At 41.5% G+C, this 21,025-nt stretch overlaps 1 protein-coding gene across 3 annotated transcripts in view; it reads right to left on the reverse strand.

Annotated features, from left to right (window-relative positions):
* IDE (insulin degrading enzyme) overlaps nt 1-21,025 on the reverse strand; it is a 754,741-nt gene that overhangs the window by 368,743 nt on the left and 364,973 nt on the right. For all 3 annotated transcript variants that reach the window (XM_069239810.1, XM_069239807.1, XM_069239808.1), the window contains one exon: nt 13,887-13,990. In XM_069239810.1, the coding sequence (XP_069095911.1) occupies nt 13,887-13,990 (104 nt within the window). The remainder of the gene's footprint in view (nt 1-13,886; nt 13,991-21,025) is intronic.

A 21,025-nucleotide genomic window follows, 5' to 3' on the forward strand; every position in this document is an offset into this window, starting at 1 on the left:
ACCTAAAAATAGACTATCATAAGATTTTAGACAACAGAAAGACAAATATCCACTGGAGGGTTCCTAGGGATATAGATTTTACCAGCAATAATAAATCAATGCAATTTCACTCAACCCTGATTAAGCCTTGGCCAAGTCAACGAATTGGGCATACAAACTCAAGTAAATGTCAATGGGCTAGGTTGGAAGTACTTGGGGCGACCAACTCCAGCAGGAAGCTAGTCAGGGGGGCGAGCAGATTCCTCAAGAACAGTTGCCTTCACAGACGCAGCCTTGTAGCAGTTTCAGGTACTTTATCTGTGTTGCAATGCATTCCTATGGAGTGGTCGTGATGCAAGGGATGAAGGGTGCTGAAGATGCTCCAAGGATGCTGTGAATAAGACGCAGTCGAAGCAGGTCTTCCTGCAGAGATTCGTCTGTTCATGAAGATGGTGAGGGGGTACTGGTTGCAGGGCTGACATCCCACAATGTCCACTCTGGTCTCCCAAAGTCCAGTCGCCCCAGGACTATCAATTACCCATTGTCACAGTCAGACGCCAATCCTTCCAGAGCAGATAACTCAGCTTCTGAGGGCCCCAGCAACTCTCCAACAGCACTCCCAGGCTCAGTGAACTCGGTGCAACTCTGTGCACCGGGTCTTGGTTTTCGGTGCTGCACAACGACGGTGGAGGTAGCGGCTTGACGATTTTAGTCTACCAACTTGCCAGAGCAGGCTTCTTCAGCTGTTGTGTCCCTGTGCTGTGAACAGGAGGCCAGTCAGTTAGATCTTGTAGTTCTCTTGACTTGACTGGGCTCTGGAGACAGATTTTCCCTGAGTAGGAGACAGCAGGCACAGTCCCTCTCTTTGCTAGTCACCAGGTGCAGTCCTAGCCAGTACAGCCTCTCTTTGTCGGTCCCTTGGTGCAGCAGGGCAGTCGTTCTTCTAAGTCAGTTAAGATCTAAGGTCTGGGTGCCAGGGATGTCTTTTATGCTCTGAAAGTGAAGCCAAGACAGGATGTAATAGGTAGCCAATGGGCTATTAAGTTCCCTCCCACTTGGTCACCACTTCCTGCAGAGTGTGGCATCTGGCTATCCTAATCCCAAGATAGTGAGACCCTCTCCCGCCGGTATAAATACATCACTAGCCTGCCCCCGGGGTGTGGCTACCTCAGAGCTACATGCCCCTGTGAAAACCAATTTGGTAACTGGTTTCCCCTCTCGGATTCCGATGTCCACCTGTCTTCCTCAACAAGGGGGCAAACACCCCTCCACCCCCAGTAAGACGTACGCCCTTAGTGCATTCTCAGTCGAAAAACCAGCCGCATCAGTAAAAGAACGTGGGGTGACCATACAAGAGGCATTTCCTTACAAGCTTCATTTGAATCTACAAGAAACGCTGGCAAGCTTACATTTTTAAAACGCCTTTGAAAAAGGAGGGCTGGCCCCTTTTTGTCCTCTTAATATATAACTTGCCAGTTCTCAATGGCCATATAATGTTTTCCCAAAGTACGACATTATGCTGTGTTCCAAAAGGTTATCTGTTAACAATAAAAAGGGCCTGGTCGCACCTCACTGACAGAAAGTGAAATTTAAAATGCCACTAATGTATCGCAGGAAATTTCACATTTGCACACAATCCAGTGGATAAAAAGCAACACCCTCTTGCGACAAATTCAATGTTGTTTACAGTACTGATTGACTCGGGTAAGGGACCCTTAAAGGTTGTTGAGGATGTCTATAAAGCAAGCATGGTTCACGGTGTATCTTTTTTCCACTAAAGAGTGTAAGATAAAAGAGGACAGACTAAAAGGGAAATAAATACTCTTATCCCTTTCAATGAAGTACAAGTCCCAGAACTTAATACAAAAGAAGACACACCTACAAGACACAACTATGATGTGTATTTCACAATACTGGTGTCCAACAAAAAGGCTTAAGTTATTGTCCCAATGTTTTACAAAACTGGGGAATAATCATTCCATATAGGATTGATACAGACTAGCCAATCACTAAAAAAAGTACAAAAAAAATCAGTCACCCTATGTATCAAGAAAGCTTCTGAAGACCCAGATAGCCTTCAAAATTACTGCCAAATGGCTCACCTCACATCTGAGTTAGATTTTTTTTTAAATGATAGCTCGATCACATGTGCAGGTTTTTCTAAACCATCACCACCAAGGTGACAGTTAATACTTGAATTCTAGCCTGAAACAATGAACTGAGATGGTCTTGCGCACCTGGCTCAGGACTGATAGCACTGCGTCAGAAGAAAGTTTAAAGTGGCTTAAATCTTTTCTAACATGTGAAACCAACAAGTGTCAAAGGGCCTGATTTAGATATTGGCAGACGGGTAACTATGTCACAACGGTGACAGATATCCTGTCCACTGAAATCTATAAACCATAGAATATAATGAGGAATCTATAAACCATAGAATATAATTAATTTAGATTTCAGAAGATTGGATATCCAGTACCATTGTGACAGAGTAACCCATCCACCAATATTTAAATCAGGCCTAACGTTCTTTCCAATATTCCAAAGTTATAGTACAAGTGTGGTGGTATCCCAGAGACTACCTGTCATTACTCTTATTTAATATTTTGACTAGGCCATTGTTTCAAAAGTCATTATAAACAGAGGTCTGCAGTTCCATTTTTATGCAAGACTGCATGATGATATTCCTGATTTTAAAAATAAGTTGCTTCAAGGATGAAAATTGGTGCCCTAAAGGTAAATGGGGTTATAAGAGAGGTGTTCCCAATGGGCTAGAGCTAGAAACTATAAGGCACAAACAGGCCTTTATAGCACCCACCCCTACACTGTTCCCTACTTCTATTTGCAATGCACTGTAATCTGGGATGTGGACCATAATAATGAGGTTAAATAGACAGAGCAGTATTGCCGTATATCAATAGAGGGCACCGTAAAGGCATTCTTATCACTAACAAACTCCAAACTGGACTGTGCCAACCCATTAATAGGGCACCCTCCTCAGTAGCAAACTGCAACAAGTTTCCAATGTGACAGCTTGGCTGGATCCAAATTTAGTGAAGTATGACAATAGAACAGCAGGAGTAACACTCTTTCTCTGGCTACCAGTATTGAAGAATTGTATTTTCAATTAACCTAACAGATTTTTTTAATGCCTCAAAGAAACACCCTCTTAGTATCATCTGGCGTAGGAAGATTATGGAACTAATGGATACTTGTTTATCTATAATCTTAGGTCAGGCAATCATCTAAAAACGCCTAAGAACCTGGCTTAGCAGGAAAGGGGACCTTAGATTTGCAAAGGGTTTGAGGATCTACAATTCTCATACATTAAAGATAAGACCACACTGCTAAGTATTTGGCAATTAATAAAATCTTACTCCTTGAGAAGTGGACAAGCCTTATCAATGAGTGTCTATAACGGTGGTAGTTGTATTGTTCAACCATTTGTGGTTTGTCAGAATGATTGTTCACCAGCTGCTTCTAGCACCTACTCATGATTATGCCTGCAATGTGCAACCTAAAATTAAATCAAATAAATGTAATAATACATTTTCTGTTTCTCTCGTTTACCTCTAAAAGAAATATGAAAATCTTTATAGAAATTACTAGATTCATCTACACATCCAAAATTAGCTTTTTACAAATATTGCCAATGTATGGTCTTTCTGTTGCATTCCCATGACGTACAGCAACTAATTCACCAAATTCAAAGGACAGACAATGCAAACATAATAAATTCATTCTAAAATTGGAGTGTATTACGTGCACTGTATTGGATGTCACTCCTGGGTGATACTGAGGAGTGAGCAGTCAAATCGCAGTGTGTGTTTCGCAGACTAGTACCTATGGCATGGACGTGAGAAAATCAAATTAATGGATACCTCTTATGACTGCTTGGTTACAGTGGCAACATTATTTTGTAATTAACTGACTTCATTATACATCCACGTTCATGAGCAATGTGTGTCAATTGATGACAGAAAATACACTGAATCGGATTCTTCTGGGACAGGAGAAATACGTAGGTAAGTACTATAATGACAACTCAGTTTCACTGTGTAACTCATCTACAGATGCTATTAGCTCTGAATGCATCACTACTGTGCCATACAATGTTCTACAATAAACAATTTTGACAAGAATGGACATATTTATGAAACATACAATCTAAATTTGGTAGATCTACTTAGATTCCAATGTAACACTAAGATACATGTTAATCAGCAATGATGGAAGTTCATACAAGCATAACCCTTTGTAGGAAGTTGGTTCTGTATACACTATCTCAAAGTGAGAGATAGTGTGCACAGAGTCCAAGGGTTCCCCTTGGAGGTTGATAGTGGCAAAATTAGATACTACTAATGCTCTATTCTGTGGTAGTGTGGTCATGCAGTAGGCTTATCAGAGAGTAGTGTTAAGCATTTGTTGTACACACACAGGCAATAAATGAGAACACACACTCAAAGACTTAACTCCAGGCCAATAGGTTTTTATATAGAAAAATATATGTTCTTAATTTGTTTTAGAACCACAAGATTCAAGATTTTAGGTAAGCACATAAATTGTAAGGTACTTCACACAGGTAAGTATAGAACTTTGATTTAAAACAGTAATACACATAGTTTTGGTTAAGATGGCAATAAGCTATTTTAAAAGTGGACACAGTGCAATAATCAACAGTTCCTGGGGAGGTAAGTTTTGGTTAGTTTCTCAGGTAAGTAAAGCACTTACACAGTCGGTCTCCTGGACATAGGCAGCCCACCATTGGGGGGTTCACGGCGACCCCAAAGCCACAACACCAGCAATACAGGGCCGGTCAGGTGCAGAGGTCAAATGAGGGCCCAAAACAAATAGGCACCTTTGGAGAACAGGGGTGCTCTGGTTACGGTCTGCTAGCAGGTAAGTACCTGGGTCCTTAGGTAGCAGACCAGGGGGTTTTGTGGAGGGGGGGGGGGGAAAGAGGACACACACAAGCACAAAAAAAACTCACTTTCAGTGGCACAGGGGTGGCCGGTGCAGTGTGCAAAGTAGGTGGTCAGGTTTGCTGTAGAAATGAATCGAGGGACCAGAGAGTCACTCTAGCGATGCAGGCAGGGCACAGGGGGGCTTCTCGGGGGGTGATACCTCCATCCCAACAGCCCCCCTGCAGCTCTTGGACTTGTCCCCAAGCCCATCTCTGCAGCCTGTTTCCAGGTGTCCCTCCTACTCCAACCTCGCCGTACGCAAGGCACCTGACCCATTCAGCACCTCTGCACCCAGACGCTCCAGGGCAGGTAGCGCTGCACTGCTGGCTTTTCTTGTGACCTTGCCCCTCTAGTACCCTGTAACCTAAAAAGGACCCCTGAGAACTGACTGCAAAGACCCTTTTGCAGTTAAAGTACTTTATCCAACCAAAGTTTTTTACAGTGTAAAAGCTCATTTGAATGAACTTGTTACTTGTGAAAACTGATACACTGCAACAGTACTTTCCTTCTTTGAAGTTTTTCTGGTGTTGAAACATTATATAAAAATAATCTATATTTTCTTGAACTTTGGTCTCAAGTTTCTTCTTGAGTGTGACTCATTTACTGACTGTGGGTTCAACAAATTTTTAAAATGCACTTCCCACTAATAAGCCTAAACCGCTCGCCCACACTATCACAAAAGAGAGTATTTAGGATTATTATTGTAACCCCTGTAAGCCAATAGGAGTCACCTGGACTATCTGCATGGTGTCCCCTTGCATTAGTATAACATACATTTATCTAATTAAAGATCAACAAATTTAAAAATGTATTTTTGATTAACTTTGAGAACTTTATTAAATGATTAATGGATGATAGAGAGACTTTCATCTTTGTCTTTATAGAAGTGGTACTGACAGGTATTACCAAAATGTGGTTGGTAGATAGTAGTATTAAATTAAGTTCACTGTATTAATCACAGATTTCAATAAAAACACCTTATACCTGAGAGTCCTAAAATTGCTAAAACAGCTTCTATAAAAGTTTGTGGGGCAGACTAAATCACATTTGGCCAATGTGCAATGAGCTGAATCTAAATCGGTCATTAATTTAACAATAAAACTATGAAATTTAGTAGTGAAACAGTATGTAACACCTTCTGTAATTGTTTTAATGTTCACTTCTTTGAAAAAGCTCCTCAAATATAATCTCCTTGGGGTTAACAGTTTCGGGCAAATGCACAATATGTGACTAAGGGCCAGATGTAGGTAGCCTTTTGCACCTCGCAAACGTCGAAAAACGCTGTTTGCGAGGCGCAAAAAGCCTCACGCGATGAAGAAACACATTTTGCGAGTCGGTACCAAATGTGTTTCCGACTCGCAAATAGGAAGGGGTGTTCCCTTCCTATTTGCGACCGCATCGCGATGTAGAGTTGATTTGTGACTCGCAGTTACCATTCACTTGAAGTGGATGGTAACTCATTCGCAAACGGGAAGGGGTCCCATGGGACCCCTTCCCCTTTGTGAATGCAAAAAAAAAATATTTTTTCAGAGCTGGCAGTGGTCCTATAGACCACTGCCTACTCTGAAAAAAACCGAAACAAAAAGGTTTTGGTATTTTTTCTATTTGCAGCTCGTTTTCCTTTAAGGAAAATGGGCTGCAAAGAGGAAAAAAAAAACTGCTTTATTTCAAAGCAGTCACGGACATGGTGGTCTGCTGTCTCCAGCAGGCCACCATCCCCGTGAGTGCCTAGACTCGCTATGGGGTCGCAAACTGCGACCCACCTCATAAATATTTATGAGGTGGGTCTTTGCGACCCCATAGCGAGTCGCAGAAGGTGTCTGGGACATCTTTCTGCATAACATTTTGTGAGGTGCAAATTGCGAGTCGCTAGTACTCGCAATTTGCACCTCGCAAAATGTTTTCTTCCTACATCTGGCCCTAAGTGTTTCCTCTTTACAACAACAAAGATGACAAGCTCCCTTCCCTAACAGTTTCTGATTCATGTTCTCTCAAATTTGTATAATAGGTATATAAAGTAATCAGAATCAAATTTCTTTTTAGCGCGTCTTGAAGATCTGATTCAATATATTCTTGACCAACCGATAAATAAGATTCATACACCAAGTCCATATGTTTATACTTCAATGAGGCAAGATCGATCTCCCTGCTACCTGAAAAGAGCATTCTTTAGAATATCTTTCAGCGTAATGCGATTAATTTTAACCAATAAGTCAATCGGAAGTAGGTTGAATTCTTTGATTATCTTGTTTATTGATGAAATGTTCAGATTCATATTCTTATAGGAGTTACTTTTGAGTTCTGAATAAATTAAATGATTCAAGGTTGAAGGATCTGCTGCAACACAATCACAGAGATAGTTTATTGTTGCCCTGATATCAAGCATGGATAAAGAATTTATATTAAATTCCAACCTTAAGAGACACTGAGGGGTTTCTGTTTGGAGGTTTAAAAGTTGTTTGATACTTTGTACATGTATTATATTGTATATATACTATGTATATAAATCAGATATATTCTTGCCATTGATAACAGGGGAGGCATATAATAGCAGGGGAGTAAGTTTCATCCTACAAACATTTAATGATGGACCAATTGCTCTACTTCTATGTAACTTTTATAAACCTTATTACTCAATTTTAATGTGTTGGTAGATTTATGTTTCCTGGTTATGAGATGGTTAGTCTAGGATAGCTTGGTGTCAACTGATGATCTCAAGTAATCATACTGGTTGATAATTTCAATTGAAGTGTCACCTAACTTTCAAGATATCGGTTTGCTACTCATCCCAAAAGTCATTATCTTCGAAGTTGAAGAGTTTGCTGATAATCCTTTTACAAGATTAAATTAATTTAACTGAGATCATTTATATTGTAAGCTTTTTGAGTTTACAAAAGAATCACCAAATCCTTGCCATGAGCTAGACAAGTGATCCCTTTCATTATCAGCTTAGGTGGAAACCAATGCTCAAATTCAAATATTTGGGTAAATCAGCAAAATACAATGAAAATAAAAGTGGTGCCAAATAGAACCCGCTTTCAGGCCATTCAAAGTTTGCATTTTCATGGACAGAACGTTTTTAGTGTATGTTATTTTTTTTTCAGTCAAGTTTCTGTTCGCAGTTCAATCAAAAAGAGGAAGAGAGTTTGGTCAATTACCTACGTAACAAGTTTATCTCATATGCGCTGCTAATCAATTTTGTTAAATGCCCTGGTGTAAGCCAAAAAGCACACACAAAAGGCAGTATTGTTGTTTATTCATTTGTTTGCTTAAAAAAGAATCATTGTGAAGATATTGTCAACAGCTAAACAACGTGAAAGGAAGCCTTCTTGAGTTTGTGGTATTAAATGCTGCTCTTTAGCCGAAGATGTGAGGGTCTTCAGTAGATATTTTGTGAAGAGTTTTCCTTCAAAATCCAGAAGAGAAAGTAAGTTATTTTTTGGGTCTTGATTTGAACCCTTTTAATAGATGCCCTGCACGTTTTAATTAAGTAACTCTTTACTCCTGAGAGACTTTAAAGACCAATTTGAAAGCAGGCCTGCGTTAATTTGGGGTTGCGATATTACTTGTATAAATATATTTTATGTGAGCAGACCATATGCCATTTGAAATGAAGAGATCATTTGGACAACTGTACATCTTTGTTCCGTGACCAATTAAAATACAGAATGATTTGTCACTGCATGCTTTAATGGCATACGTTAACCGGGCCCAAACATGTTCTTGATGATTCTGCTGTATTTCTGCAATTTTATTTCTTAGCTGGTTCTTCACATTTTTAATTTGTGTATCATGTTCAAATGAACGGGTCTGCCTCAAACTAAATCAAAGTTTTATGGTGAATCCTTTTACATTTGCTATTTTTTTCTATCCCTCGTGCAGAAACTGTTTGGAGAGGTCCCCTACCCTGCAATGATTCACACAATAGGATGTTCAGGATTGGATCTATTGTATATTGCTTTCTCTGAGCCAGTCTCCAGGGTATAAATCATTAAGTGGATCAGTCTTTAAAATTGGCAATGACAAAGCAGGGCACTCACTCTTTGTTTGGGGCTTTACACCCTTGTGTTCCCCATTCTATCTGTTTCCATTTGAATTTATTATAGTCATATAATTATTAGTTAAGGTTTAGCTAAGTATAAACTCAAACATTGAGGTTAAATTATATCTTCTGGGAATTGTGGTCACTCTCCATTCTCTTGATGATTTAAAATAATTTCCATTTGTGGAAATTTATATAGTGTAGAAAGGTAAAGTCCACTGTGGTGGGGTGTAAGTTGGTCCCTTAATTGTCAGTTTTACTGGTTGGCCATCAGTCAATCTTCCATTAAGAAACCTATAACCAGGGTCAAATAAACATTTGCAGGTAAATTTGCTCAAGGTGGTAAACCGCTTAGTTTTACCCTGTAAAGTTACGTATGATTAAGGGATATTATAAAGTGTGTCAAGAAAGTCATCAGAATTTGTGACTTGAGATAACCATGACAAAAATTCCTGGTTAAAATCCCCGGTTACAATAATGAATAGGTGACTATATTTCCCTAAAATAGTATCTACGTCTGCTAAGATTGAATAATAACATTATTTAATAGACCTGATCGAAACGCATACATTAAAAGGTTTAGAAATGTTACATTGACCTATCAGAAGTGCTGACATGCAGTTAGATTTTAATTTAATCATATCTCTCTTAGCATTAAGACTTTTGTTAATCAGGGTCAACAATCCTCTGCTAGGTCCCCCCAACACATTTTTGCTTTCCAAAATGTCATGACTTGTGGAATTCAGAAAAGATAATACAAACTACATGATAACTTCATTAAAGAAACCAACCAATTTCCCACAACTGAGTTTCACGTGTCTACTTATGCCTGTAAAATTCCAATAAGACATTAACAAATCACCGAAGTTAATTCCTATATTTGTGACCCCAGTAGAAATAATGTTTGATACTGGGATTTCATAACAGACTTATTTGTTTAGTTTCCCCTGGCGAAATTACTAATCGATCAGCTGCTGATAATGTATTATTTACGACTCTTGGATCTGTGGATGGCACATTTGACAAGGGGCGTTTTAGATTGGAGTTTGTTTCTGAGATCAAATTTGAGTTAGCTACAGATTTTTTTTATGCCCAAGTAAATAAGGATATTCAGACTTTGATATGTATCACAACAATCCCACAACCTGTCAACTACTTTCAATGTGCCCATATTCTTTGAACTATAGACTGTTGACCAAGTTTTTCTGGTGAATTTTCCACCAAACATGGATGCTAGTATTCTGAAGAAAACAGACATTTAATAAATTTGAAGAAGTGACCTCTTTTAGTTCTTCAAATGATTTCAGCATTTTACAAGTATTTTCATGATTTAATATGTCAAAGTGTCCTTCTGATTTAAACATTATCGTCGTTTAATTACAGTTCACTCTGTGAAGCATCCATATTGGATGCTAAGGCTGTACCAGAGATAGGAACTGCATGCGTTTTTGCTAACACTGCAAAACCATCTATTAAGCTCTTTAACAATACAGAATCACAAATTGGTGGCGCTAAGGTAGAGAATCCTGTCCTCTTCGCAGAAGGGCCCATTTTCACTATATTTTGGTTGATGTTCAAATACTGCTATATGCTGATGGTAAATTAGTTTTATCAATATTACTCATTAGGTGCTTCCATATCTGCATTCAGACTCTCACAATAAGCAGAATTTAATAGGTAGGATGTGTTAGGTAGGGTAGGTTAATTTTTCCAATTCACTTGTATTTTTTGTTGTGCTACTTCTTTATTAGTAAGTGCATTTTTCTTGATTATTTTTAGTCGTAGCTTGCTTACATATGGAAAAAACATATTCGCTTTCATTACTACATGATGTCACATTTGATTGTCTAGTCTGAAGTATGAACAATTGCTGACTTAATGGATATGTGCTACGCTAAGAATCTTGGTTTGGATTTATGCCATTTTGTTTGCACAGTTATGTTTTGCTAGGATTGTGAATGTCTGCTACATTTAAGTCTATTTTTGGTGGGATTGAGATTTGCAATCGATTGAGACGAACTAGTTAAAAGATATTGAATTTTCATAGGAAGCAACTGAAGTAAATTAATTATCATCCAAAAAGAAACTGTGTGAAGTAGTTGCTAATTCTGTAAACGTTCGTTCAACTGTTGAAACAAGCTTAGAACTGCTAATATTTTTAATAAAATGACCTGCTAAGAAAGTAATAATGATTGATTTGTTAATATGTTTGATATTTGAGTCATCGTGGTACCAATGGCCCCCCCACTGCTGCCAATAACAGATCAGCTGGTGGAGTAATCTCTTCATGGTATTTTAGCTATTGCTCAACTGGATTATCAGGGTTTTAAAGCTTGCATGATTCTGCACTGACAATGAGGTGAATTGTTCCATATTTCCCAAACCCTGTAGCAGAGCTAAAAGTGTTGTTATCCAGTGAGCTAACTAGGGTACTGACTTGTTCAAAATCATAATTGTGATCAGGTGTATCCGTTTCTGCTGAATCATACCTAGCATAGATAAACTCAGCTTCAAGGGTTCCTGTAATGGGAACATATTTATTTCTGTAGTAGTTACAGATTGTGGAATACTAATAACTTGCTCAGACAACGGCTGAGCCGTTTCTGATATTTTCCTTGACAGTGAGTCAGAAATCTGTGAAGTGTCTGCTATCTTAAAACACAAGCCTAAACCACAATTCTGAAAACTTTGAAGACATTTTCTTACTTGATGTAAAACAGTTATCTCCTATTCGTTGCAAGCCAATCTGAGTACTATTTACGGGTGCTGTTAGCAGAGGAGACTCCTCTTTAATTTGTAGAATTTCACAGGGTTCTATGAATTTGCTTTCCTCTGATGATGTTACCGTCAAACTTTTATTCATATGCCCTTTTGGCAATGTGGCTTTTACACCAATGTGAGTTTTAGGTCTGCTTTTTGTGATAAACAGGTTTATTCTTATTTTATTAACTGTTAGTTATCCCTAGGGTAATTTTTATATCGTAAATAACTTACTAGTGGCACTCTGTTTATCACGTGTGGCATGATTCCAGAAGATAAAGTCATAAAATGCTTTACTTTTAGCTTCTCTTGTACCAGTACCAGTGTCAAAACCAACAGACTCCGAATTTATATGTTTCTGATGCAATACACAACATTTCCTGAGATAATCTTGAATAGTCTGAAGTAGTTAATTTATTTCTGTCCAGCAAGTGTATCAAGAACTCAAAAATGATTTTGCTCCTTATAAACATTATCTCTTTGCACATTGATTTTCAAAAAATGAATTGAAGAAAAAACTTTTTAAACTGATGTGAAAAGAGGGAGAGAAGTGTTGGATTCACTTTCAAAGGTGCAGAAAGAAAGAAACAGACTATGATGCTCAAGTGTGCCACTTACATGTGACTCTCCACTGGTCATATCTGGGGTGGAACGAAGTCAACATAGTCACCAGGCACCACCTACCAGTATGCTGGAGGATTGTAATAAACGTTTCCAGATCCAGTGTGGCGTCATGGGGACACCCCAAGTTGAGAAAACTATGGTTAGAAGTATCCATCAGAAGCTAGAAGAACAGATCCCAGCTATCAAAAAAGTTTTCTAGCATATACCCAAAAATAAATATGTGTTCTTGGGAGTCACTTGGAGTGGCTAGTGCTGCCATATGTAACCCCCAGCTTTGCAGTCAGAGAAGTAACAAAGCTTGTTACTACAAAAGGACATCACACCAATAAGGCGGCTAGGTAGAGAGTTTGCTAATTACAAATGGGGGGGTTTCAAGGTAGCAGGTGCTTCCCAAGCAGCCAGAAAACACTATGCTCTCTTTTACCTATTCTTGTTTGGCCATTTGTGCAGCAGAGAAACACAAAAATGCTCCAGCTGAGACTATCTGCTAAGAAATAATTAATCAAATCTAGAAATGTAGTATAACCAAAAGAGGGACACCTGGAGATAATGCATGTGGCTAGCACAACCCTTCATTCCTGGTAATGTGGTTAAAGGCCCACAGTGGGGGTGCAAGGAGGTGTACAAGCATTTTATATAAATGTGTGTGCCTAGTTGATTTACCCTGGTCACATATTTGAGGACTATTTCCTTCTTGATGCTTCATGCATGGATGGTGTGTATTATGTGTGGTCTTTGTGCTTCATTTATACTGACTGAAGACTGGCGGAGTCCATTTAGACCTCGTGTCAATGTGTGATCCAAGATGGCAACTTTCCTTCATGACGGCCTCCCTCACCGAGGGTGAACTTGCTAGCCTGCGTTTTCTTTTGCTCTGGACTCTCTCCCAGATATGAACTCTGCAGAGTGGAAATAAGAGGCAAACTGCATTTTCTTTAGTATTGTGGGTTCTGTTCAAATGAAACCCATCTCTTTACCACCATCTTTTGTTGCTATGGTTCACACAACTGATGTGTGCTCAGATCCTTCTGGGTCAAATTTAACAAAATCACCTTTTAAAATCCAATTTGGTCTGACTGCTCATCCAATTCTTAAAGACTAGACAGACCTTACTTAATTCAATGGTTGCTTGCATTCAAATCAGAGAATCAAATATTGATGTGGAAAAAGATGGTATGAGCATCTCAGGCCTAAGGCGCAGCAAATCGTGTTATTCTGGAGTTTGTTTAGCCTTTCAGCCAAGTGACTCCTACTGAGTATTTGATGCAAGAGATGTCCACTACAAGGACTGTGGAAAATTACCCAGGGGCAGCATAGAGGATTATAATATCATAATAAGATGTGTCAAAAAGACTAAATGTCAGATTCATGTACAATTATTAAGTATACTTAGGCAATGTTGCTGCTTTAAGTTTAGAAAATGCACAACACACACATGAATAACCTTGATGGATCATTTTCGGACAAATCAATATGGTAAATGTTTAATTACTTAATTCATAACAATAGGCAAATCTTACCGGACGTTTTCTGGCCTCAGTTTATCTAGCACCAATTCTATTAAATCTGGTCTAAATTCTTCAAGTAAATATTCAGCAGCAAGAACTTCTTCAAGAGGGTAATACTAAAATAAAAAAATAATATGTTGACAGTCACTGAACAATGATTATCACCCAACTTAAAAGAGAGGTTTACATAATACACTTTTATTAAATCTTTAACAGAATTCAATATAAGGGTTTCTAAAAAGAGGTCATACTTCGAAACACTTCAGACAACGACTCTGAGGGCATCCTTCCATAATGTCATGATTACTCAATTATAGCTTACTTACCTTTAGTAATACTCTTGCTGGTGGGTACCCTAGATAACCACATATTCCTTATCCTTAGAATAACCCCACACGCCAGACTAGATCAGGGTGATTTAAACAGCATTACTCCAGAGCACCAGTAGGTGGCATCAGGTGGCTCTGCTTTGAGTTTGGTCTGCCTTGGAAGCAACGATAGAGCTGTATATAAGTGCAATCCCTGCGTGTAGCTATCAGTTTCTTTCTGAACTCCGTCTGTGCTCTTGAACATGCATCCAAAACATTATCAGGGATAATAGTATGCCCATCTCTAATTTGGGATCTTTTTAGATGGGGGAAAAAACAAAACAAAAACAAAAGCAGGACCCAACAGGTGAAGAACCCATCCACCCGCGCCTGGCTGTCAAGGCATTAGTGTTTCATTAACGTGTCCTCAGCTGCCCACTTTGTAGTCTGGAGATTGTCATAGACAGGTACTTCTTGTGCAATTGCAGCGGAATCAGCCCTGGCCCTGGTGGAATGGGCCCTGAACCTCATCCGTGGGTTGCTTCTGGGTAGCGAATAGCAGATCTTGTTGCAGAGGACTCTCCACCTTGACAAAGTCCTCTTTTCTGCTCTGACTTATCTTAGTTTGTCTCAGAGAACACCCACAAAGAGGTGATCGTCCGTCTGGTGGTCTTCGGTGAAAAAGATGTAAAACCATAAATCTTTTATATGGTCCAGACGATTGAGTTTCTCAAACATTTTTGAGGGGTGAGGCACGGAAAGAATATTTCAGGAGTGATGGATTGCCTAATGGGAGAGGCCATTACATTTTTAGGCAGACAGGCCGACTTGGTCTTCAGCACTACTTTAGCAAGGAAAAAGGTTGTGCAAGGCGGCTGTACCGACAGAGCTTGAAATTCACTCATGTGTGAATCAGTCTTCAAAATAAGAAGACATAGGGGACAGCTGTGCACAGGTTTGAATGGCGTGCACAAGAGGAAACTGAGGATCAAACTGGGATCTGACCGTGGCATCAAAAGGGGCTGGACGAAACAATTTGGTCAGACTTTTTAGAAACCTCATCACAATTGCTGATTTGAACATGGACAGCTGTTACGGTAAACATAAAAAAGGCAGAAAGAGCCAACAAGTAACCTGTAATGGTGCTTACTGCAAGGCCATGCTGGACCAGCTATAAAACATATAAGACATCCATCACTTTGGATAATGGGCCAGTGTTGTGTGTGCCAAAACAGGTTACAAAGTTGAACCAAGAATGTTCGGAGATTCAGCGATAGCTGAAGGTAGCAGATGGCTGCCTGGGAGAGCCCTCCTTCAACAGCCAGTTGTCGAGGTAGGGGAAGACTGATACCCGTGACTTTCATAGATATCCTTTGACCAACGGCATCACTTTGTGAAGACTCAAGGAGCACTGGTGAGACCGAAGTGGAATACTGAAATGAAAATGCTCATGGTTATCACCTGTGGGCCTGCTTGCAGGACGGGGATGTGAAATTCCATGTCTTAGGCCCAACCCCACCATAGAGCTCCAGCATGAGCATCTTGAATTTGTCTTTCCTGAGAAAGGCGACTGGATGACAGAGACCTAAAAATGACCAATGGTCATGTCCTCCTTCAGCACAAGAGGTGGGAGTAACACCCAGTTCCTACTTCTGAGGCAGTAATCCTCTCTATGGCTCAATTGGCCAAAAGGGTCAGCACTTCATGCTGCAAAATTGACATATGCTTCTCTATCAGTGTGCTGATGGAGTTTAAGGTGCAGTGGAGTCGAAAGAACTGGCCTGGTGTAGCCTCATTATGCAACTGGAGGACCCATGCGCCTGAAGTGATGTCTCGTCACCCTTGGAGGAAATGTCTGATGTTGCTTCCTACAGAGTGAGAATGTGTGAGCAAGTGACTCTGTGTGAGAGTGAGTGTGAGAATGAGTGTGTGTGAGGGTGAGTGAGCGTGTGAGAGTGAGCGTGTGAGAGTGAGTGTGTGTGTGTGTGAGTGCGTGCCCATGTGTGTGCGTGTCAATACCACATAAAAGTAATTCTATGGTTGTGGTCCCTTATTGCCCTTAAACATTCTCAGGGAGTTGCAGAAGAAGCACCACAACATCAATGGAATGCAGTTTTAAGTGTCATTTTCCTGTAATCATGTTATACATTATGTTTTGATATGTTATTAGCATTATTTTTTTTTGTACACCTAGAATATGTGCAGCACTACATATATGAATAGATGATATTATTTCTGTATAGTGCTAATATAATAAATATTTAGCCATTTGCATTTGACTGTATGGAATCACTAACTAATTATTGAGCAGGTACTCACAAGAATGGTTGCACATGTTCAAGTCCCCCAGAAGGATGGCTCCGTGCGCTGGACTAAAAAACAATATTTTTGCAAATTTGAAGCAGGATCTTATATCATGGACTTTTTCTAAACAGATCAGTCCCCAAAGGGCAGGTATCCACACATAGGCCTAGGATTTGTTGGGGGGAGGGAGGTGGGTGGGTTCCACTTTAGAGACAAGAGCGTTCAAATGACATGTCTATTAAGGATGCCTGAACATCCGCTGAGAAACCCACAGACCCCATCTAGGCATGGCACTGAAGCACCACATTCATACCCACTGCCTAACCCTAGCAACTGGTTGTGTCCAGGCCAGACAAGTTCAGCTGTGTTCCAGCCGTTCTGCATGGTTTGGGGTAATGGCGTCAGTTGGTCATCCAGAACCGCCAGTAGAATCTGAAGTAGCATATCCCACAAAGCATGGTTCTAGCGATCCAGGAAGAAATGGGCATGGACAGATCACTAAGGCAAGGCTGGCAGAAGAGAAGATTTGCTTAGGATTCATTCTGCTTGTGGGCGCCTGTACCACCAAACTCTCAGAAGTTTGGTGTTGAGTCAGGATGTGAGGTTCGCACGGTGCTGTTTGGTGACAAAGAACTACCTGCCAATTGACTGGGGGCCCAGGTAGTTTTGTCAAAGTGGGTATCCGTACGGGCCTTATTAAATTGTAGGAGAAGTTCAAGTAGGTGCCTGACCAGGCCGGAGAACCTCCATGAGCACACTGGTCTTTACATCCATAGTAGGGAGCTGTAGGTCAAGGACTTCCACAGTCAATCACATAACCATGGCAAAAGAAGCACTCATATCCAAGTCAGATCCAGGGGAAGAAGTAAGTACAGTGTCTGGGGAGGTGTTCAGACCATTAGCTTCCTGTAGGACATTACTTACTTTCAGTAACGCCTTATCTGGTAGAGACACAGACTACAGAAGTGTACAAAAGGTCAAAATAACAGACCATAGGACACCCAACAAATCCATTGTTCATGGAAGGAATACTGGCGACGATAATATATAGATATCCGAAAGTGTATGGTGGCGTACATTAAAAGCAATCATACTGGACAATGGAGAAAAGAAATAGGAAGTCCACGGAGAAAGCCCTAGATGAGTGAAGAGAAAATGTCAGAGATACGCCAAGAATTACATACAATAAAGTAGGTGATTCCGTGTCATAGGAATGACGATATAATGGGCACAGTGAATACTAGCATCCCAAGCAAAGTACGTAAAGGATACTTTACTGGACATGGGTTGTACAGAGAAGGACTATATGTGTATATATTTGCAAGATATGTGACACACAATCACCTTCAAAGACAAAAGTAAGGTGAAAATAAGAACCTTCAAAGGCCACTGAATGTGGTCCTACAGGTGGATAGTGACGATCAGAATAGGAAGTCTGAACAAAAAACATAAGACAATGTCAATTATAAATCCCATGGAAAACATGTGAAAAAAGACCTCTTGTAGAAAAAGGATGGAATGCAGCGCTAATGGACAGTAATCCTAAATATAGGAATTTAATTGCTCCGCAGGAGTACAAAGAAAGTTCCCAACAAGGAACCAGAAGGAGGAAAATGTAGCAAATAGCTTACACCAAAATGCTCGAAAAAGCCATGGTTAAATCCAATCTCCATTCAAACAGAGAATGAAGGAGAATGACCTAGTTTGTAAGAGCAATGCACCTGCAAAAAGCAGGAGTACGCACTAGAGTTAAACAGAAATTCAGAGGACTACGGCAACTGTTAGAAACAACATAACTGCAAAAGGTGTGCAGGCATGGAAACACCCCCACAATGACCTCGGAAACGTAAAACGGCATGCATCCGGATTGAGCTCGGAGGAGGACGTAACATCAGTTCCCACTATGAGAATCTCTAAAGCGTCGCAAAGCCAAATCTGTGTGTACGCCAAAAAGAGACGTGCCATCAAATGGCATGCAAGCAATAAATCCCTCACCTGAGTTGAAAAATTGGAAGGTCTTAGCCAAGCCCTTCGTCATAGTGCAACCGATGCAGTCATTAGTCGAGCAACGGAATCGTTGGTATCCATGCCAGAGAAACCCTGAGTTTGGCTGCCTGGTCACTATCCCTTATTAAGGGCATGAGAGCAGTCCGAGCTTTCTCAGTCAGAGTAGGTAACAAACACTCCGCTGAATCCCATAGAACATGGAAGAAGCAAGCCAGCACACCGGAGGTGTTAGTGGAACTTAAGGCAGAGCTAGAATAAGTGAACATCCTCCTGACAGAAGCGTCCAGCTGTCTGGCTTCCTGCTCCGGTGGGGCAAGTGGGATCGGTGTCTCATCATGTTAAGCCAAAACAGTTTGCGCCACAAAACTCTGAGCAGTGGGGTGGCGGCGAAAGCATAACAGATCTTCCGGTGCTGGCTGGATCCAAACACCCAAGAGGATGTCATAAAGAGCCTCACAATATGGGAGGATCTATTGCATAGAAGACTGGTCCAGATGTAAATCCAGCAGAGGAAGCTGTAAGTGCAACACTTCAGTCACCCATGTTAGCATATCTGTGAAAGCAGAACTTGCCTCAGTTGCCAAACCAGGGGGCGAGAGGAGGCTAGACGCAAGAGAGGAACGAAGGCAACACCCATTGGCTAAGTCAAGCAACCAATCCGATTGTGAAAGTGGAATGGGGAATGAAAAAGGAGGCTGAGGATGTGCAGGAGCCTCCGAAGGAGGAACAAGAGGGTCAAGCCCTGTAAGAACATCCAATTCTAACGGTGCCGCTCCCAGCGTCTGTGTCAGCGTCGAGGGGGAGAAGCCTCCTCGGGAACAGAATCATCTGAATCCAGAGAGACAACAACAGAAGGGTCGAGCAAAGTCAAGTGAGCCACATTTGCATGGATGGCGTCGGTATAAGAAGATCAGGCATAGTAGATGGTAGCTGCAAGAAGCTGTGCTTCAGCGCCGATTTGACTCCAGAGTCAAAGCAGAGGGGCTGAACAGGCACTGAGGACGAAGCTGCCAATGGAGGTCCCATCAGGGCACCCGCCACCTCTTTAGGAACCAAAGGCACTCCAGAGGAAGGGAAGACCCAAAAATAACATGGAGGGACAAAGTAGTAGTCCTGCATTTGGGTGAGTTGTCCCGGTGCCAGGATAGGGAGGAAGGGAAGGGCTCGACTGCAGCGCAGACTCCACCTCAAGACTCTAGGAGATGTGTGCAGGGGCAGTGACATCTAAGGATGAGACTTCGCCCAGAGACACCTACTTGAGGATGCCAATGAAACTGGAGATGCCACAAGAGCCGTACGCATACGACTTCAAGAGCGCTCTCTGGACCGTGAGGAAGAAGATGGAGTTCAACTTCTCCGTGAGGAAGATTGTTACGCCCATGCCACCCGGAGTTTCATCCGACGCTCCCGCAAGGGCTTGGGCTTTAGCCGATGAAGAGTTGCAATCTTTGGGGTTGTGATGAGTGCCTAGACACCACATACATACTGAGTGTGGGTCCGTGACCAACATCTGTCAAGCACAGGATCCACAGGGCTTAAAGCCTGAAGGCATATACACAAAATGTTTATTAGAAAAATCCCTGAAAAATGGGTCAAAGGCCCCAGGGCCAGAGGAACTGCTTCTCCGGATTTGCGTAGCTGCATGGAAAATAAGAAACTGACCTCAGTGCATCGGGGAGGGACTTTCTGCCTACAGCTACATAGCATTTGTACAACTCACTACTCACCCGTGAGGGTCTCAAGGCCCTGGGGGCTGGTGGGTGCTGCTACTGCTCAAACAGCCATGTCTTGAGGTGTCTCCTGAAGGTTAGCAGGTCCTGTGCCTGTCGCAGGTGGATAGGAAGTGTTTTCCACATTTTGGTGGCAAGGTGGGAGAACGATCTGCCAGATGTGTGGAACGGCGGAGAGGGCAAGGTCAGTGGAGCGAAGCTGTCGGGTCGGGGAGTAGAAGGATAGCTGTCTGTTGAGGTATTCTGGTCTGGTGTTGTGCAGTGCTTTGTGAGTGTGGATGAGGAGCTTGAACGGGATTCTCTTGTTGACGGGGAGCCAGTACAGGTCTTTCAGTTGGGATGTAATGTGGCTGTGGCAGGGGGATGTCCAGGATGAGGCATGCAGAGGCGTTCTGTATGCGTTGCAGTCTTTTCTGGAGCTTGGCCATGGTTCCTGCTTAGAGGGCCCTGCAGTAGTCCAGTCTGCTGCTTACGAGGGCTTGGGTGCCCGTCCTTCTGGTTCCAGTGGGGATTCATTTGTAGATCTTCGAAGCATGCGGAGGGATATGAAGCAGGAGGAAGAGAAAGCGTGGACTTGCTGGGTCATTAAAAGAGATGAGTCCAGGATGAACCCCAGGGTGCGTGCGTGGTCAGTGGGTGTTGGTGCGGTTCCCAGTGTGGCAGGCCACCAGGAGGTGTCCCAGGAGGATGCGGTAGAGCTGAGTATGATGATCTCAGTTTTGTCAAAATTTCTTTTCAGGCAGCTGTTCTTCATCAATTTGGTGATGGTCTTCATTCCTTCGTGGAGGTTGGTTCTGCAGTG

Source organism: Pleurodeles waltl, chromosome 6 (genome assembly GCF_031143425.1).
Source record: "Pleurodeles waltl isolate 20211129_DDA chromosome 6, aPleWal1.hap1.20221129, whole genome shotgun sequence".
NCBI classification, from domain to species: Eukaryota; Metazoa; Chordata; class Amphibia; order Caudata; family Salamandridae; genus Pleurodeles; species Pleurodeles waltl.